Source organism: Bos taurus, chromosome 5 (assembly GCF_002263795.3).
Source record: "Bos taurus isolate L1 Dominette 01449 registration number 42190680 breed Hereford chromosome 5, ARS-UCD2.0, whole genome shotgun sequence".
Taxonomy (NCBI): Eukaryota; Metazoa; Chordata; class Mammalia; order Artiodactyla; family Bovidae; genus Bos; species Bos taurus.
Window position 1 is genome coordinate 97,933,302 of NC_037332.1, and position 20,845 is coordinate 97,954,146.

Here is a 20,845-nt window from a genome sequence, read left to right on the forward strand (position 1 = left end):
GATGAAAGTGAAAGAGGAGGGTGGAAAAGTTGGCTTAAAGCTCAACATTCAGAAAATGAAGATCATGGCATCTGGTCCCATCACTTCATGGGAAATAGATGGGGAAACAGTGGAAACAGTGTCAGACTTTATTTTTGGGGCTCCAAAACAACTGCAGATGGCGACTTCAGCCATGAAATTAAAAGACGCCTACTCCTTGGAAGGAAAGTTATGGCCAACCTAGATAGCATATTGAAAAGCAGAAACATTATTTTGCCAACAAAGGTCCATCTAGTCAAGGCTATGGTTTTTCCAGTGGTCATGTATGCATGTGACAGTTGGACTGTGAAGAAAGCTGAGCACCAAAGAATTGATGCTTTTGAACTGTGGTGTTGGAGAAGACTCTTGAGAGTCCCTTGGACTGCAAGGAGATCCAACCAGTCCATTCTGAAGGAGATCAGCCCTGGGATTTCTTTGGAAGGAATGCTGCTAAAGCTGAAATTCCAGTACTTTGGCCACCTCATGCGAAGAGTCGACTCATTGGAAAAGACTCTGATGCTGGAAGGGATTGGGGGCAGGAGGAGAAGGGGACGACAGAGGATGAGATGGCTGGATGGCATCACTGACTCGATGGATGTGGGTTTGGGTGAACTCCGGGAGTTGGTGATGGACAAGGAGGCCTGGCATGTTGTGATTCATGGGACTGCAAAGAGTTGGACATGACTGAGCGACTGAACTGAATGCAATGGTTTATACTAGCAGAGATCTACCTCATCAGTCCAGCAGGAATGAGGTCCTTAAAAAAGATGAATGTAAGAGGCAACCCTGAGGACGATGCCTGGGACTGTCCGCTGTTAGCACCATAGAAGATCTGTCATCTGTCCTGTTGTCTTTTGGAACAAGAACGGCTTCCTCAGCTTTCTGTCTGCTCACACTACTCAGGATTGGTCTTTCTAAGTTGTCACCATTAGAGATAGCTGGGTGAAGAATGTACGTGAACTCTAACTCTCTACCCTTTTTTGTGGTTGTTTTATAATTGGAGGAAAATTGCTTTACAGTGTTATATTGGTAATTCTCATTATTTTTGGGGAAAAAAAAAAAAAAAGATCTTTCTAGAGGCTAAAAGAGAGGCAGTGATGCCAGGAATTCTCTCCCTTCCTGCCATGATGCTGACCATGAATCATCTTGTGAACGTCTGTGAGAAGGTCCAGAATGTGAGTAGTTATTCCTTTACTCAGCAGATGTTTGATCACTGTGTTTACTTTTGTGCCTGCTCTAAAAGGAGAGCAAGCAAACTTTGTTGAAGAGCAGGCCTGGCCCTGGGGACGATTCTAGAGAAGGAATTGGCAACAGGATACACCAGAGAGAGAGAGGGCAAGCTCAGCGTGGCTTGAAGGTCAGAATCTCAGGGCTTCACGGGAGATCGCTGGCCTTGTGCTACTCAAAGTGTGGTTCAAGGATCAGCCTCATCAGAATTACTGGGCATCTTCTGTTAAAAAGTCTGTATCTCCAGCCTCACCCACAGAGTAGGGGAGCAGAGTAGATCTTCTGCCCCTGCTTCCAAAGATGGTGACGTTACTGACAAAATCTGCTTTTTATCCAGATCCCCAGGTGATTTGAATCACTTTTAGGTTTGAGAAGCGCTGATCTGGTCCAGTGGTTCTGGAGTCTCTTGTAAAAAACCCCGGGCCATGTGCTCACCTGGGCTCTGCTTAACAATTCCAGAGACAGCCAGCCAAGGGCAGTCAGTACATGAGAACGATTCTTTTTAGACTAGGCTAGTTAGGCAGATAGCGGATAGAAGGGGATGAATGGCTGTGCTCTAATTTGCAAGTGGAGGTCAGTAGTTAGAGTCACCCTTTGAAACAGCTGATCTTTATAGCACACAGATGTCCTAAAAGGTTTGGAGGACGCAGGAAGAGGACTTTGGTCCATTTCGCCTCCTTCCACAGTATATACAGTATTGGGAAAAAAGCTAGCATTATTGTGAGAATGATTCATGACAATTAGTTGTCATCAATTAATGTATTTACTTTAATTGGCCACATGCTCTTTTTCATACTATGATGAATAGATTGATGCTAGCAGTGGCTCCCAGACTTGAGTGTGCATCAGATCACACAGACAGCTTTGTAAACAAGATTTCTAAGCCCTATTCCCAAAGTTTTCGATTCAGTTGATGGCACAGGAACCATCATTTCCATTTCTAGCAGTTCTCAGGGGATATGATACTGGTTACAGTAGTAGCTTCAGATGCATTGTTACCACCTTAGGAAATACATGCTGCTGCTAAGTCGCTTCAGTTGTGTCCGACTCTGTGTGACCCCATAGACCCTTATTATTGTATTTTTAAAATGTTTATTTGGCTGCACTGGGTCTTAGATGTGGTGTGCATGCATGTTAAGTAGCTTTAGTTGTGTCTGACTCTCTGCGACCCCATGGACTGTACCCCACCAGGCTCCTCTGTCCATGGGGTTTCTCCAGGCAAGAATATTGGACTGGGTTGCTATGCCCTCCTCCAGGGGATCGTCCCAACCCAGGGATGGAACCCATGTCCCTTAAGTCTCCTGCATTGGTAAGTGGGTTCTTTACCACTAGCGCCACCTGAGAAGACCTCCAGGTCATGGGTCATAGAATAACATAGGACAAGTTAAAATATAAAAATAACCTCACAACATTCTCTGAGTGTTGTTTTCAAACATTGATTCTAAATTTCTGCTTCTGCAACCTACATCCAAGTTGCTTATAAACAATGTAAATTGCTTTCATTGCTTTATTTTTAGTTTCTACCCACCGCTGATGGCAGGTAGATAGTTCTGATCCACTGCAGGATGTCTGATGTTGGGGTCATAAACAGCTACTGGTGGGCAGGCGGCTCCACTGGTCAGCGTGGTGGAGACCTTCTGAATGTGGGGGTGGCTCTGAGTTGTGTGATGGTTGGGCTTCCAGGTCTTTATTGCCCTGGGTATAGTCACAGGTTCTACCCTACATTCCTGACCTCATCACCTACACTTGCACACCCGTGATTTCAATTGAGGGAGCACTTCTACTGTGGGAGGACCCAGGGATCTTTAACTCCTGGAGTCAAGTCAGTCTGCAGCAAACTGACAAAGCTTTGGCACAGCACAGCACCCAGGCATCTCTGATTGGGATTCCTTCTGGAAGATTTCTCCACCTGTGGCAGGCGCTCAGATTTGAACTATGTGCTCTGACCTTTCCGGTGCCGCTTGTTCAAAGATTGCCTGCAGACCTCTCTGTGATGGAGGCTTCCTGCCAGTGAGAAACCAGGACCACACTTTCCACCATAACTGAGTGTAGACAGGATGCACCTCACTGGACCACCTGGCCTGCCTGACTCCATATTATTAAAAACAAAGACTCAGATTTTTTTTTTTTTTTATAAAAAATTTATTGAGATGATGCAATTATAGGCTTTTCTTTAAAAATTATTTGCAACTCACTGGCCCTGAGAAAAGGCATTTTTTTTTTGTTTTTCTTTTTTTTTGTTACATTCATTTGATTCAGTCCCTTATAAACCCCACACCTCATAAAACAACAAGAGATTAGAAATTAAAAAAAAATTCTAGATTCAGTCTGGTTTGCAGGTGGTTGCAGTCACAGAGAGAAATGGTGAAGTGTCCACTTGGCATGTGCGAAAGATTCAGGGAGTTGTTTAGTGTTGATGCAGATGAGGCCAAAAGAGTATAAGGTTAGTCTTCTGTGGTTTGCAGGGACCACTGTTACCACCCCGCCCCCGGCTCACCCCCCACGGCTCCTTGGATCAATCCCTTCATTACTGCTCAGAAGAGGAACGGGCTGAGTGGGTGAAAACTAGCACCGAATGCTTGGGCCAAGAAACTGCCCTTTGTTCTTTGTGTGTTTCCCCAAATTTTTATCTTCAGCTTCCCGGGTGGGAATGGGTCAGATGGGGGGATAACCGGGGCTGGATCCCAGTCCTAATTCTGACCCTGGCATGCCGTCTGCTCCTGGGACAAGTCACGTGGCCTGATACTCAGATTTCCCTTCTTCAAAAGGAGAGCTAACTTTTCAAACATATGTTGGACCCTAGGCAGTGAACGGTGGAGGTGGTGGTTACTTAGGCATTTAGGTACATCCTGTCATGGCCTTTAAGTTTGAGCTAAATCTACATTCTCATCTGGACAAAGTTCAGTGTAGGAAGATGGGGCAGGGGTTCTAGACATACTGTTGAAAGGAGAGTAATCCATTAGTTGTTACTCCTCATTGCTCGTGGGGCCACGCCCGCCCGCCAAAGGATTCGGAGCATCCGTGATGCTACCTCAGGCAAGACAAAGTCACCTGGGGACAGAAAGATCTTAGAGATAACTTTACTCCCCTGGAGCCAGTCCAGCCACTTACCACTGCTTTCTTCTGATGGAAAGGAGACACCCTGGCTACCTCAAGGTGTAGGGAAAAGAAGATGCTAGAGAATTTCAAGATCCAAGCGAGAATGTCCGCCTTGGACACTGCTGGTGGGTAAGGTCGCTCCTGCAGCACTGTTTTACACCTTCCTTTCCAGTTTCTCATGTTGCAAGCCAAGCGCTCCCATGATGGCAGCAGGGAAAGGCCAACTATTCCGACCATGAACGTACCCTTAATTTGGTCCCAGGTGAGATTTTCGTCACCTCTAGTGCTTAGTGTTGAAGTGAGACATTTCATGCTGGAGATATTCTGCAGGAAGGAGGTGAGCTCAGAGGGCAAGGATGGTGCCTGACTCTTGGGATTCAGTGTCGAGCAGATGCTCCACCCAAGTTGGCTAAACTGAACCTGCAATCTTTCGGGTCTGCTGTGTCCCTACTGTCAGCATCACTCAAAGATTCCCTCAAAGAACCAATGAGAAGAACCTCTGCCATTAAGGGAATGAACAGAAAACCAGTAACGGTAATATCCGGATGGACAATAAAGACTGGATTGGAGTTGACACCTTCTATTTCTCCAAGTGGCTGACGGTGCCAGCCTATGTCTTACAGACTCTTAGAGGATATTGCTTTAAATACAGAAACCCTAGGGGCAAAGGGGAATTTCCCCTCCACAATTCAACTGTTAAGATTCTTTGGACCACAAGAGCCCGAGTCCTTACACCTGGGTGAACAGAGTGAGATGCTCTGATCTCAGGGAAGAGCAGCGACACACCCAGGTCTCTGATGTCACATCACGCAAAAAGACTCAGTGATTATCCACCCTCTCTCTCCAGCCCTTCAACTCAGTGACTTCCCCAGGTATTTGGCTTAATCTCCCCATTTGAGAGCCAACATCAGTCACCTTCCAGGCTGGAAGGTTATCCCTGTGTGCTGCTGACACTCTTGAAAGACATCTGTAGCACGCTGGGTTTCATCCCCATTTGAGCAGACTGAGCCCAAACCCTTCCTTCATCAGGGGACCCTCGAGCCCACACTGGAGGTCCCTGACCTCACTTCAGGCCCAGCATTCTAGAAGGTGGACTAGAGGGGAGTGTGCGATGGTGGGAGGAGGCCGGCCACCTCCATGCATCTCTCTGTGGTCGCATAAGACGCAGGTACGTTTCCAGTGTCCTTGAACAATAGTCAATCTGTTTGTCCCCTCCCACTCCCTGCAGGCTGGTGCCCTTGTTGGTAGGGCTAGGGGGTGCGGGAGGGGATGGGAGAATTCCTCCTGCCTGGGTGCCCACAACCCCAGCCTGCCTGACTCCATCAGAAATGGCTTGAGGACATGCCTGGAGGTCTGCTGGCTTCATCTGCAAGTGCGCTGACAGTGCAGACACGTACCCGGGGGGCCATGAGATGCTCGCCCAACGGAGTAGAAGAAGCGGAGAGAAACCAGGAGGGGGTGCTTTGTAAGGCAGGTCTAATCTTTCCCAGTACAAAAAGACCGTACTCCTAATATTGGATTCCGAGCCTGTATTGGAACAGTTGATTTAAGTGGCTAGAAAAGGAAAAAAAAAAAAAAAATCTAACAAGAGCTTTCTAAAAATATCTGTTATCATCAAAAGTACTAAGAGGTGGCACCTTCCTTGTAAGATGTGACTGATCTTACTTTGAGGTGAAAAAGAGCCACACACGAGTCCATTTTGAAACACAGCAAGGGAAGAAGGAAAAAGGGAAAAAGTGAGGAATCTGAGGAATTTCCCGTCTGCCCAGGCTTGGCAAACACCGCTGACAACTGAGACGACACACTCCTGGATCCTCCCTCTCAAATGCCCTGTGTCCCGTGGGGACCAGGAAACTTTAAAAAAAAAAATGCTAGGAATTGGGGGGAAAAAAATTAAGTGAGGATATGAAACTGACTGCGAGATGGCCTTTGGGATAGAGCAGAGAAGACCCTCTGTAACCTGCTCTGGGATAATCCACACCACCACCAAAGACTTGTCATCTAGTCTCTGGACCGTAAGACTTGTGCTGTCTTTTTTTTTTTTTTTTTTTCGCTCTGCAGCACTTGCAAACTAATCCCATGATGCTGGGGCTTCCAGATAATCTGGACAGCCTTATGCTCCAGGGAACCACCAAGCCTCATGGTCCTCACAGCTGGTTGGGGTGGCCTGCTGGATTCACATGTATCTTTCCAGAGGACAGCAGCATCTCTGGGGCCTCTCTGGCAGGGAGCCAGACGTTGGGATGTGGGTTTGATTTCTGTGGTGCCAGCTGCAAAGCACCCAGACCACATATTCCAATATACAGGTGCCGAAAATTCCCAAGACTCTCCAAGAGGCTGAACTCTGCTGAAAGGGCATCTGAAGTTCAACAGCCAGTGAGGAGGGAGGACAGAGCTGGGGGCCAGGAAGGAAAGGGAGCCAGAGAGAGAAGAGAGCTCTCCTTTTCACTTTATCTTTTGTAAGAGCATCTTTTTTTTTTTTTTTTCTTTTTTCCAGCCAAGACCCAACAGCAATGGGAACAAACCTGATCCACATGGCAGGGTCAAGAGGAACCTGAACCCTTTTGCAAATATTCTCTCTCTTGACCAGCTGGGCTTCTGCACTTTGTGAGATTTGCAAAAAATAGATATATATATATATAATAGATACGTATTTCCATAGGAAAACAGCCTCGGATGTCTTCCCCTATATGAATGATGAAAAGTCAAACTGCATGGTCTTTTTAAAAAAAAGAACAAAAACACCATGAAACTAACAAGAGGGGGAGGGGGAGGAATCACAGACAAGAGATTCCGATCGAGAAGGAACCGTGAACGCGAGTCCCAGGCTGGTGCCCTCGGCCAGAATTCCAGCGCCGTCTTTGCTGAGTGGTTTGTCTAAGGTGCTCCGCGGGATCCCTCGCGCTGGGCGAGAGGAGTGTTACTGCCACATCCATGTCTCTTCTTTTCTGCTTCATCTTGCCCCATCCATCCTGGGGAGGGGGAGTGCCCTTGGCTGCTGGCCCACTAAGCTGGGAACCACTTCCTTCAACACTCGTCTTCTTGGTATATTTGTTCATCCAGCTCCTGGGACTCAAGGTGCTCCAGACGGTCTGTTCGGCCACTCATGATTTCATCTGGGGTCTTCATAAACCTTTGGAAGAGGAAACGGTGGCATGAAGAGGTTACAGTTCCCTAAAGCTGTCTTCACCTTGAACTCTTTAAAAAGAGGAGCCCGTCACTTTTACGTAGCTGGAGGGCTACTGAACCTGGTCGTTAATGCTAACCTAGCATTTTCTTAGAAAAAGATACCCCAGGCTCTCACTGCTTGAAAGCTGGCAAAATAACTATAGAAAAGGCTGGGAGGATGGTGAAGAAGATGGAGCAGGCAGTGCATTCCTGCACGACCATCTGAGAGGACCCTGGGAGATATATACCCATCTCCATCGCAGACTATAAGCTCAAGTGATGGTATTCAAAACTTGAATCTAACTTGAAGGATACAATTAAACGCTGGATGGAATGGGTAACAGGGCCAGACAATGGAGCTTTTCGAAATTAGAAAGGCCAAGAGAAAGACATTTCTTGGCGTTATCACTGATGCACCCTAAATGCTAGCCATTCACTCCCTTTATTCTGTCTTCCTTGGCAGCTGGGTGCCTGCAGCAAGCCTCATCTTCTCGGTCACTGGGTTCATACGGAATTAACATCAGTGGCACATTCTGACCATGACCATGGTTCAGGAAGGGAGCCTGGGTGCAAAAGTTCCATCCTTACGGTAGGAAGGCCCTTTCCACAGCCTACACACCATTCCCTTCCCCTATAGTCTGCCTGGTACCATATGACCTGTCTTAGAACAGGCATTTTCTGTCCTCACTCCACATTCAAAAGCCTATGATGACTTGTCAAGGATTCACTCTTTGGCCTGCTCCTTGGGCCTCTCTGTCGTCTCAACCCAGGAAACTCCTGTGTTCCACTGTTTACGAGCGTGAACTCTATTCCAGTCCGGCCAGTCTTTTTTTCTGATGCAAGTCACAGCTCATGCTGACCTCCAAACCTTTAGCTTTGCCTTTGTTTGGAACCCTCTTGACTCCTTCCCCTGTCTGAGACTGACTCATTCTCTGAGCTCAGTCTCGCCATCAAAGAGCCAAAAATCTCCAAGCGTCCCTACAATTGAACACTTAACTCAATTACATACCCGGTTCCATACTGAGAAGCCTTCGTTTTGGGGTGAGTCTGGTTTTCGACATTCATTTCCTCAAAAATGACTAATCCCTTGTCACAAATAGTGCTCTTCTTTCCTTCTGTCTTATTGAAATCACTACTGGAAGCCTGTGAGCCTTCCACCTCTGACTACTTTTCTGCCCATTATTGCTCATCTTTTCAAGCAGGGTGATCTGTAGCATCCACAGCCTATCTTCCGCTTTTATCCTGTAGCTAAAACTTCTCCCTCGACATCTGAAGTCACTAATCATCCCCTCCAGGCTGAGTCCTCAGATGTGCTGTGTCTGACCTTATCTTTGGATGGCTCTTCCATAGTAAGTTTCTGATACTTCCCACCAGGCTTGTCCAGAAACATTATTGAAAGCCTCCTGAGGTTATATAAAACTGCTATAAAATGTAATCCTCTACCTTCTAGGAACTTATGACCTACTTGAGGGGAGGAGTTCACATGTACAGCTATTAAAAATGTAAATCATGGTGTGGCATAGGGCCAAGGGAACTCAAGAGATGATGGAAGAAGATATTTGGCTGTGTTTGAGCCACTGAAGGTGGCCTCATAAAGAGAAGTAGACTTGAGGTAGACTTGGTGGTTTGTATATTTAAAATGTTAAAGTGATTTACATTTCTAACATAGGGAACCAGATTAGTGTTGGAGGGCAGCTGGCAATGTGTATTAAGAATCTAGGTGGCAGGGGAATGGACCAGAGGGAGAGATTGTTGAATCTAGGTGTCAATTGTGAAGAACAGACATCAGCCTCCACTGCCCAGGAAGCAATAATAATGTGTCTGCCTTGCTTTCATCTTCCAGGTCTCATGGGAGTACTTGCCATTGGTAGATTCTAACCTGAAACCTGGTGGTAAGAAATGTCAGGAAATGAGGTTCCCAGTCTTCTAGCCCCTGCAACACAGACTGGAGTAGGAATGGAGCCAGTGGACAGTCCAGCACAGGGGTGACTGGGATGTAGGAAGGCTCAAAGATAACTCTGGTGTAAAGGTTGGTTGCTTAAACAATGGTGATGCCACTGCTGATGTAACAGGAATTCTGAGGGTAGGGGGATGTCCAGTATGGGAAGAAGGCTGGTCTTGAACATTTCATGTCTGAGATACTAATGTGATATTTAAGTGGATCTTTCTTACAAGAAGCTCTTGAACATTAGTCACTTACTGACCAGAGACTTTACTCATACATCTTTTGTTCCCCGAATGTTATTGATTGGAGTGTTTCAGTATTTCAATTCCATAATAAATTCGATTCTGTAAAAATCCCCTGGTCAATCATGTGTTAAGATTTAGAATTCCAGGGAGATTTTATAGCTGCATGTAGAGACTTGAGAGCCCCATCCTGGAGGTGATAACTAAGCTGTGTCATGGGATCCATTCATCCTGGAAACTAGTATAGCGTGCGAGGAACAGAAGCCAAGGACTGAGTTTAGGGTGGAGGATGAAGAGAAGGCATCAGCAGAGCCAGAGAAAGGAGGGGTCTTTTTTGCATTTTATTCTATTTCCAGCTCTTGAAAAGCCTTCTCTGTTTCTTTCGAAGATCACAATTGTTTTTATTGCCCCTAGGTTACCATGCCTTCCCAGCACTCACACCCAGGCTCTCTGCTCTTTTGGATAACTATCCCAGTGAGCTCGTGCACTCATACACAGAGTCATTCAGTCTCTTTCTACCCCAATCTACATCTCAAGCCCCATTTGTAACTCTCTTCTGTCCCACCTGCCAAAACCCAGAACCTAAGGTCTGGGGCCCACCTTCTCCTCAGTTTCACGTGGTCTCAACACATCAATTACCACCAGTGTCAGAGGACTATGTCTACCTCTCCTGATTGGTCCCTTAGATACCTTCTTCTTCCTCTTCTAACTCTATGTGATTCCCTGGGAATCACAATCTATGGCGGTAGCTTAAGTGGTTAGAACTTGTAAGCTGGGAGGGATTCTAGAAAGAGGAATGTCTAGTCCAGCAGCTTTCAGATATTTACAATGCATTGTCATAAATATATTTTACACTATGACTCATCACACACGTGCTCACACACACACCCGACTACCCCAGAAAGATAATTTTCATCATGAATCCACACTCTTAATTCATATGGCACAGTCTGATATTTTCCTATTCAGTTCTGTTCTATTTCATTAAAAAAAAAAAAAAAAAAAAAACTGATTCATTAAATCTGTTTTATGACTCACTAACAGGTCATGACAAACACTGGTCCAGTTTGGAAACCTAGAGGTCTAGGTTTGTTTAGTCCCTTTCTTTGCCATTAGCTCCTCTGATTGCTCCCTTTAACTATACTGGATATAAATGTCAGATAATACTGTTTGATCACTGCATTATTTTAAAGGTGAGTCAGACTGTGTTGATTTACTTTTGGCTTTCTTCTAGGACAGACATAAGCAAACAAAAATTTTTTCTTCTTAAATTCTAACCAACCAGCAACCTTGTCTCCAGTGAGCAGCAACTGATAGCTTTGAGGATCAGACAGGCAGGTAGAGACCTCAAGAGTCTCCCTCCTCCGTCTTATTTCAAGAAAACAATATCCTCCCAGAAGAAGGAAAGGAGAAAAAGGAAGTGCTACCTGAACAAAAGCCTTTGTCCCGGCTCCTTCCTGATAATGTTTAGTTTGTAGTAGTGGCGCAGGGCTCTGGACATTTTCTCATAGGTCATGTTTGTTCTGTTCTGTTTGTTCAAAGGAGGAAGAGAGAGAGAGAAAAAAAAAAAGCACAAAGACACAATGAAATGAACCTCAGCAATAGGCGCTGGAGGAGTTATTCACATCCAGCTCCACAGGGTGCTCCCGTGGCCCTGCCAGGCCCACCCCGGGCTTTGTCCCACGTGTCCCTGGCTGAGGTCTCTCCTAAGGTGAGTCCAGCCAACAAAGCACATCCCGCCTCGGCCTCCCCGACTTCCTCTCCCAGGACTGAGCTCTGTTGTGCCCGAGGAATTTCCTGCGGGTCCCCCTATCTGGGGTCATCCTTCACCTTCTGACCCACAGAGAATTTCTCTTCCTTTTGCCCTTTTTAAAAAAGAAAAAACAACACACAAAAAAGTGACCTTTCTCAAACTTGTGCTTCTCGTTTGTCATTTTAAGGAAGAGATTTTTTTGTTTAAATTCCTGTTGTGGAAGCAAGAATACAGTGGTTCCGAGCCCTGGGGCAAGGGCACCCTGTGGGAGCTGTGGAGCGATTTTTCTCAGTGACTCACGGGATGGAGGGTGTCCGTGGGGCCTGGCCATATTTGGTCATGGCCTCTGGCAGGTTCTCCTTAGCGGGGCCAGAGCACGGGCTGCCTGCCGTCCGGGAAACTGCAGCTGGGGCAGAGCTCGGCAGGGCCTCCCCTGGGCCCTCCCCTTTGGCTGATCTGGAGTGGGGCCTTCATGGTGTCTTGTTAGCTCTGTCCCATGTCTATCTGCCTGTGGCCAGGCCTGGATCTTGGTGACTTTTTAAAGTAGGAATACTGATTTATCTCAATTTTTTTTTTAAACAGGGGAACTCTTTGTTTATTTTACTGTGATAAGAACACCAACCATGAGATCTGTCCTCTTAAAGTTTTAAGTGGGTAATACAGCACTTAATACAGTGTTAACTATGGGTACACTGTTGTACATCAGACTCTAGAACTTACTCATCTTGATTAACGGAAGCTTTCTGTCCACTGGTTGGTAACTCCCCATTTCTCCCCTTCTTCCCAACCCCTGGCAACACCAGTCCACTCCCGGACTCAGTGAAATTTGTCTATTTTAGATCTAACTTCATTTAAGTGAAATCAGACAGTATTTGTCTTCCTGTGACTGGCTTATTTCACTCAGCATCCTGTCCTCAAGGTTCATCCATGTTGCCACATGCAGCCGAATCTTTTTTAAAAGCGTAATAATACTCCATTGTGTGTATACAGCTCGATTTCATTATCCATTCATCTATCCGTGATGTTGAGGTTGTTGTACCCACCTTTTACATCTATGTAAAAGTACTATGTAAAGTACATCTACTTTAATGGTTTTTTTTTAAACTGTAAAAGACTAAATCTTTTAAATTCTATTCCCTCTTCCCAAGCTGGAAAAGCTGTGGGGCAGTCAGAATTCTTGCAGGGTTTGCTTTTCAGGAAGATGTTTTACAGTCAGAGGATAAGCATTTTCCGTGTAGAACTGGGCTTTTGTGACCATGGGAGTGTCTAACGGAGTGGAACAGAAGCGGCACCTCCCAAAGGCCCCTCGTGAGTTACAAAGTGCTGCAGTGCATCTCTGGTCCCCAGTTCTTAATGCTGGCGTGGGCAGCAGCAGACCCAGGCCGTGGTGAGGGAATAATGGTTACTCATCACGAGGCCGATCAGACCGGGAGATGCCGAGTTAACTGTAGCCTGGCACGAGGAACACATGGAAAGGGGCATCTTTAATTACTTCCTTCCCTTTGCAACTGTCTTAATTGTTTGTCCAGTGAGGAATAAACTGAATAATTACAGGCCGACTTAGGAAGCAGAGGACAGACAATTACCCTCCAACCCAGGGACAAAAACTGGATTTGGGCCCTAGTTTATGGGACAAATGTTTGATGCTCTTTTTACCTTATGGTTTCCCCACAGTCGAGCCAGTCCATTGGGATCCACTATCCGGAATATTTTGGATTCTTTGTCCTCCCATCGGATGAAGTTTTCGTACCGGCTGTCAGAAAGCAACTGATAGACGTAATCCCAAAGCAGTCTACAGTCTACAGAGGAAAAGGGCAAGAAAACACCGTTGACAAGGCTGCTTGTAAGTATGAAGAGCAAGAATCAAGAAAATAATCGAGGAACCGCTTTTGCCTTCTTCGGATTGAGTCCAAGCTCCTTGTTTTGGGAATTCCTTGGCAGTCCAGTGGTTAGGACTCTGCGTTTTCCCTGCGGAGGGCCAGGGTTCAATCCCGCAAGCCAAAACAAAAACAACAAAACTTTTACAGTGAGGAGACCAAGGCACAGAGAGACCTGGGAGATGGTGACCTTTGACCTGTGGAGGCCTTCGAGACCATCCTGGCCCAGACCCTCCCTCCCCACAACCTCAGATAACGCAGCAACCCGGAAAGAGGAAAGGACTGGTCTATGGTCATGACCCATGATTTGAACTGGAGTAGAGACCACAGGAGGGAAAGAACAAGCTCTAACAGGAAATGAATCGGTTCTGAAAAGGGGCTGAAGACAGGCTGGCAGGTAAAAGGGCAGAGAGTGCCCTCGTGTTCCAGAGAGGGTGGTGTGGTGTCAGTGGTGGGGTGGAAGGTCCTTTGGTGGGGGGAGACAGTGAACAGATGGAGATGTGACGACTGAAGTTGGCTGTGGGAAAGGAAGACTCATGTGGTTTAAGAAAACAGTCACCTTACAGCTACTTTGGAAGTTTTAAAAATCATTTTATTATAATGGAATCAGGGTAGAAAGGAACCCAGGAGAGAAAAAAAAAAGAAAATCCGTTTCTCCATGTGCAGAACAGATGTTGGATCACTTGGTCATGCAACACATCTTCCTTAGCACAGGCCGGGTGCTGGGCTAGGCCTTGCCTTTTGGCTACGGGTTGGCAAATTCCACAAGAAGAGGCAGACTGCACTCCTTGACCTTGTTCTAGTGCTTACTGGATTAGTGCCAGACGGGATGTGGCCTGCTCCCCTGGCACAGCCTTGACAGGTGCATGGGGACAGATGTGGACTTTGCGGCTCCAGTTGATGCAGGACCAGCCTCGGGATGAGAGTCAGAGACTCACGTTCCCAGGTGTGCACTGTTGTTTTCGGGAGCACTGGCCAGCATGGTTGGTCGTAAATGTGTAATTATTGGACACAGTACGTATGTTCTTCACTTTACCAGTGTTATTTCTAACCCTCACTTGGCGCGCCACCTCCTTCCTAATCCTCTTGTGCCCCAGGATCTGAACTGTGGGCCTCCTGGCTCTGAGGTGAGGCCTGGCACACCTGGGCAAGGGGAATGTCTAATCTTGACTTGGGCTACCTCAGAGCCAACACATTCACCTCCCAGAGCACAAAACACACCCTCCTTGGGCACACGTTTACAGGAGGAATCGAGTCAGGTTGCACTGAGCAAGTGTTTTAAATCTCCCTGAGGTTCCTCCTTTATGAAAGGGGAGTGCGTCTTCCCGGGACTACTGTATGAGCGATGATGCGAGTGAAGAAGACAGTAAGGAGTGTCACGATGACGGTGCATGCTGGGCTCTGCTTGCAGGCATGGGGCCACGCATGCCTCCAGCCACTTGCTTCTGACCCTCAGGACGCCCGGTGCAGCCGGCGCTCTTGCTATTCCTACTTCATGGCTGAGGAAGCTGGGGTTTAGAGGGTTTGGTCATCAGCTCAAAGGCACAGCTTATGACACAGGTCACAGTCTGTGCCACACATCCTGCTGAGAACTCTGTTCTCAGAGAAGTTGGTTCACAGGTGTCTATGAGTCAAGCCTTAGGACTTTTCCAAGCAAGATGAGTGTGTCCTTTGTGAAACCCAGCTTTCCCTCTGAACAGCAGAAGGAGCTGGCACCCAGCGCAGCATTTTCCAGGAGGGCAAAGTGTGAAAGTGTTAGTCGCTCAGTTGTGTCTGACTCTGTGACCCCCATGGACTGTAGCCCGCCAGGCTCCTCTGTCCACGGGATTCTCCAGGCAAGAATACTGGAGGGGTTGTCATTCCCTTCTCCAGGGGATCTTCCCCACCCATGGATTGAACTGGGCTTCCTGAATTGCAGGCAGATTCTTTACCATCTGAGCCACCAGGGGAGTATCTTTTAGGCAGCAACTGTGAAACTTAAATTGGACATCCATTAAAATGACCAGATTTTTTTTTTTAATCTATTTTTTCGTCAATTACTTATGCTTTAAATGTCATATCTAAGAAATAGTTGCTTAATCCATGGTCACAAATACTGCTGCCTATGTTCTCTTCTAAGAGTTTTACATTTTCAGTCATTTATTTTTTGGGGAGGGGGGTGCACTGAGAGGCATGCGGAACTTCCCTGCCCAGGGATCCAACATGAGGTGCCTGAGTAGAAGCATGGAGTCTTAACCACTGGACTGCCAGGAAGTCTGACCATACATCTTTAGTTTCCCTTACTGTATCCTTTTTTTCCCTGATTGATCTGCATCTAAAATGTAATGTGGAGACTTCTCTGGCAGTCCAGTGGTTAAGACCCAGCCCCCTTCCACTGCAGGGAGTGCTGTTTCGTTCCCTGATCAGGGAAGCTAAGATCCCATATGGCTTGCAGCCAAAAACTCAAAACATAATACAGGAGCAATACTGTGTAACAAATTCAATAAAGATTTTTAAAATGGTGCATGTTAAAAAAAAAAATTAAGTTGACATGTGGTTTTTTGTGTTTCACCAAAGGACCTGTGGTGTTCTTCTTAGAGAATTTCTGGCGTTTGAACCCTACGCTTATGAAAGCTGGCCAGCGATCTGTTACCAACCCTGCCTGACACTGTGCTCATGGTTGCCAGAGGGGGGAGCAGAGAGACAGCAAGGGGACCAGTCCCAGGAAGAGGAAGTACCTTGGGAGGTGAGTGCCTCATGATCCCAGATTGAGAATAATCGAGCTCATTATGAAGGCACTTGTAAGAGGGCGACTCCAGGCAAAGTGGTGAAGCAGGCAGTGTCATTCTCCCTGCCACCTCCTCGTCTTATATCATTTTATTATCGGTGAAAAAATAGAGAACTGAAGTGAAAGAGTGAAGTCGCTCAGTCATGTCCGACTCTGCGACCCTATGGACTGTAGCCTACCAGGCTCCTCCATCCATGGGATTCTCCAGGCAAGAGTACTGGAGTGGGTTGCCATTTCCTTCTCCAATAGAGAACTGAATTGCGGTTTAATTGTCCAGTTTGTGTCTTACCGTCAAACAGCAGATGGGTTTTAATTTCCGACAATCTCTTCCAAGTGGAAGCCATCTGACAGAACCAAACGGTATCATAAAAAATGCCCTTCCACTAGGAGGAACGAAGTTGGTTTGTGAAGAGCTTCTTGTCCATGTTTCTTGACAGGGTTACAATCTTTTTTACCACCAGAGGCTTGATGACACCTTTTGGATGCTTGTGGATGGGGTATAAGATTCTCTAGAGTGAATCATTTTAATAGAGTTTAATAATTAAAAAAAAACTGATTTGGTTATCTTTAGCAGTTTGATAGAAAGAACTTTTTTTGCCCACGATACATGGGCAGTCCTCTCAACCTCGAGAACTTCCTGGAGCTAAAATGGAAGATGAGTGTTGTCTTGACACCATCTGCTCAAGGATTTTTCACTTTCAGTGTTTCTGTTGCTTCTCTTTTACTGCCTTGTACGTTCTATTTCTCATAAAACGGTGACGTGAGAACCAGACCATTTCTCAAAGTAAGGGCTTAACCAGTTCTGGGTACCTACCACGCTGGGTTCTTCAGAGGCATCAAACTGAGAACTTCACACCGTAGATCATTTACTGAAAAAGGTCTAGAATGTGATCTGTGTTTGGTTGGTACCTGGAAGGCAGGGTTTTCCAGAGAATGGACTTTACCTCGAGTTGTAAGACCATTTGTAGCCTGCAAACTTTTCCCTTTCATAAATGTGAAAAGAGCCCCCAACAAGCTGCCAATTGATCATTTTAAATGACATTTAATCCAGCAAAGTCAACTTTAGCCGAGTAATAAAAATATGTTGACATTCAAGACACTGAATTACTCGGTCACTAACAGAGGTAGCAATAGGAATTTTGTGGCACAAAGCAGTTGTTCAAGCTCACAGTATAAGTGGCTTTTATAACACTATTGATTCTTTTGTTGCTTTAGTTAAAAATTATGCCAGATGATAAAAATAACTACCTGACAGTTTTTTTTCCTTTAAAAAAAAAAACAATTGAAATTCAAAGCCCAGTGAGTTATTTTTAAGACTTTAGTTAAATAAAAAGGCAGATTCTTTTTAGTTCCCTGGGTCCTCGGAAGGCTGTTGCCATGGCCTACCGGCTGTTTTTCAGTTTTGTTAAAATCCATCCATAGTCTGCACAGATACAATGTTCTTTGGTCATTAATAAAAATGCTTAACACTACTATATAATAAAAAGCATCAGGCTTTGAAAACAAAGGTTCATCACATTACAAAACACTTGACTAGGCATGTGAAAAATAATCTTATATCACAAAGTGTTCATTACTTTTATGTGCATGTCTCAAACTAAAATTCCCACGTGCCTTGAGAAGGAAGGCCCTTTAAACAAATGGGCACGATTTTGATTCTCTCTTCCACGGGAGGAAGCTTATAAAAGGGTTTAGTGGAGTGAAGTGTTATTTTCCAATTGCAGAAAGAGAGTTCTCTTTCCTGCTGGGTGAGGTACCCTGGGTATCCACAGTTAAAAGGCATTGTCAAAAAGAAAAGAAAAAAAAGAAAAACCCTTTCTGTGGTTAGGGAGAAATATTTTCCCTCCCACGCCTGTCTCTTACCAGAGACTCGTTGTACAAGCTTATTGAGCAGACACTGTAAAAAGATGGGCAGGTCACACATAAGCAACATGGTTTCCAAAAAAAAAAAAAAAACCATGCTAGACAAAACTGATGTTCAAAAAATCTGAGTGGGCCAGTCATTGACCAGGGAATGTTTAATGATGGTGGTTAATTTAAATTTCAGGAAAGAGTCTAAGAAAGCAATTTTAGGTTGTCTTAACTGCCCAAATGGAATTTTAAATGAAGGTCTGTAAACTGGAGTTCTGTGGGTATAATCACCAACAAGGAGGGGCCTAGTGCCCCAGTCTCACTGCTTTCAAATTATTATGAAAAGCTAACCAATTTATTTCAGATTAAGCAACATGTAGGTAATACGCAAAACAAAAAAGTTGCTTCTCTGCTTTACGGCAGTGGTTCTAAACTAGGGGCAATCTTGCCTGCTGTGGGGGGTGGGGCGGTGGGGGAGGCATTTGACAATGTCTGGGGACAATTTTGGTCATTATATCTGGGGCGGAGGATGCTGTGACAGAGGCCTGGGATGCTGCTAAAGAGCTTATACAATATATAGCAAGTCCCCTATATACGAATGAGTTCCATTCCAAGAGTGCATTTGTTTAAGTCCAACTTGTTCACAAGTCCAACAGTGTCTAGGTACCCAATGAACACAATCGGGTGTATAGTACTGTACTGTAATAGGTTTATAATGCTTTTCACACAAATAGTACATAAAAAATATGAACATTTTTAATATTACAGTATAGTACCTTGAAGGCTTCCCTGGTGGTGCAACGGTAAAGAATCTGCCTGCCAATGCAGGAGACATGGGTTTCGATCCCTGGGTCAGGAAGATCCCCTGGAGAGGGAAATGGCAACCCACTCTAGTATTCTTGCTGAGAAATTCCAGGGACAGAAGAGCCTGGTGGGCTATAGAGTCCATGGGCTCACAGGAGAGTCAGACATGACTGAGTGACTGAGTTCTCACACACAGTATCTTGAAAAGTACAGCAGTACCAGCTACATCACCGCTGCTTTTATGCTTGCTTCTGGACAGCCCGGGCTTGCATAAAGACATAGAGTCCTTACTATATTGTACTCTGTACAGTGCTGTACAGCAAAGTATACAAGAGCACAACCACTTTAGAGAATACACGCCAGACATGGGATCCCACGTTTGCATCTTTGAAAGCTTGCAACATGGAAGATTTGTATGTAGGGGACTTACTGTAATGCACAAAAGAATGCCATCCCTCCGCCAACAAAGGATTATTTAGCTGAAATACCGAGACTGCCCAGCTTGAGAAACCCTGCTTACAGAAGCATGGGTTTTACACCATTGCAGGGGGGTGGCTGTCTGCAGCTATTTCTTTTTTTTTTTCTGCCTTGATTCTAGACGGGCCATTACCTAGAAGCAGAAAGCTGATACGCAGAGGTGTGTTTACAGCAGGCAACTGCTTGTGCTCTGCTGTGGCGTAGGGAAACAGAAGCCATATGTGCACAGCAGCCAGCCGGGAGGGGGAGAAGCCGAGGCAGAGAACACAAATCTGTGCTTCCTGGCTTCACTGAAGCAGAGGGACCGCAGCTGCAAACGCCGCTAAACCTTCTCACCGTTGGTGGCAGGAGGTGGGGAGCAACGCTGGGAAAGGCAGGAATCTGCAATCATGCCTTATAGCTGAGATCAAACCCCCGGACAGATCCCAGTAAGACCCGGCCCCCTCCTCCAAATGTGGTGGCAGCCAGGGAATTTGCATCCAGGCACCACTGGGACTAGGGATGCTGTTCCAGAAACGCACGCCCTTAAAAAAAACTGGAACCTATAGTCTCCTCAAGCCCATTCTCGTATTTCCTACCCGTTACTGTGCTGGTACTGTGTTATCTTTTTAAAAAGGCCATCCTGAAACTTCCTTCTCTTTTAGGGCTGATTTCTTAGAGGTCCCAATGAAAAGAAAGTGCAGTGACTCAGATAGAGTGTGTGAAGCCAGGACACTTGGGAGACTCCTGTTGGGGTGGAGTCTGCCAGAGTCTCCAAGGGTCTCCTCAAAATACAGTGGGCAGAGCCTCGGGGGAGGTGAGCAGGAGGGAAGAAGTCAGTCTCCAAGGAACCTAGGGTTCTTTGAAGGTCTGCACGTCAGAGGCCACTTGGAACAAACGTTCAGACACAAGGCTTTGTTTGGGTCAAGGCCCCCACACCCACTCTGGCAGGCAGTGGTGCTGGCCGTATCCATTGCCCTCCCCTTGTTCAACCCTTGAGCAGAGCAGGGACATTAACTCGTAGAAATTAACCTGTTTGTGCTAATATTTGCATAGTGTTTCTTTAGTGCTCAAAAGTGCCCAGAAATGGGTATTAGTATCTGCATTTTTATGGATAAGGCAACTGGGCTTCAGCAATCTTAAGTACCTCAGCCTGGGAGTCAAAGGCTACATTCTAATCGTGTTGATTCCAGAGGCTATATGCTCTTCCCCAGGAGCAGCATATATGAAGCAGCCGTGGATGAAGGCCCCGGGCCGGGCGCCAGAGAGGGCTCTGGGTCAGCAGAGGGTCACCTGCCTGAGACGGTGTGGGAGGACATGGCTCTCCCAGCCGGTAATAAATCCCCGAGACCCCTTGGCTTACGGAGATATCCCACGACCCTGTCCTTTTTTCCAAATACAGTGTCTACAACTGTGTGTGTGCATACTGCCACACCTTACCACAAGGGCTGCCCTCAGCACTTTGATACAATCCATTAAGACTGGCCTTTTAGGAGGTCTTTCTCTCTTCAGGGCTGCTCCTGAAGCAATACAAGTCCATGTGAGTTGTGAGGATGAGCCCCCAGGTGCTGTCCCTGGAGTCTTGGGCTTATCTGATGTCTGATCACATGATTAGAGGCTCCAGAGCTGTGAACGTCT

General features: G+C 46.1%; 1 protein-coding gene across 6 annotated transcripts in view; it reads right to left on the reverse strand.

Moving 5' to 3' along the window:
* Nucleotides 1-3,425: 3,425 nt before the first annotated feature.
* ETV6 (ETS variant transcription factor 6) overlaps nt 3,426-20,845 on the reverse strand; it is a 288,749-nt gene continuing 271,329 nt past the window's right edge. For 4 of the 6 annotated variants that reach the window (XM_024991435.2, XM_024991434.2, XM_059886153.1 and 1 more), the window contains 3 exons: nt 13,109-13,251; nt 11,127-11,227; nt 3,426-7,477 (listed from right to left, as the gene is read on the reverse strand). In XM_024991435.2, the coding sequence (XP_024847203.1) occupies nt 7,372-7,477; nt 11,127-11,227; nt 13,109-13,251 (350 nt within the window). In that variant the 3' untranslated portion in view covers nt 3,426-7,371. 6 annotated transcript variants of the gene reach the window in all.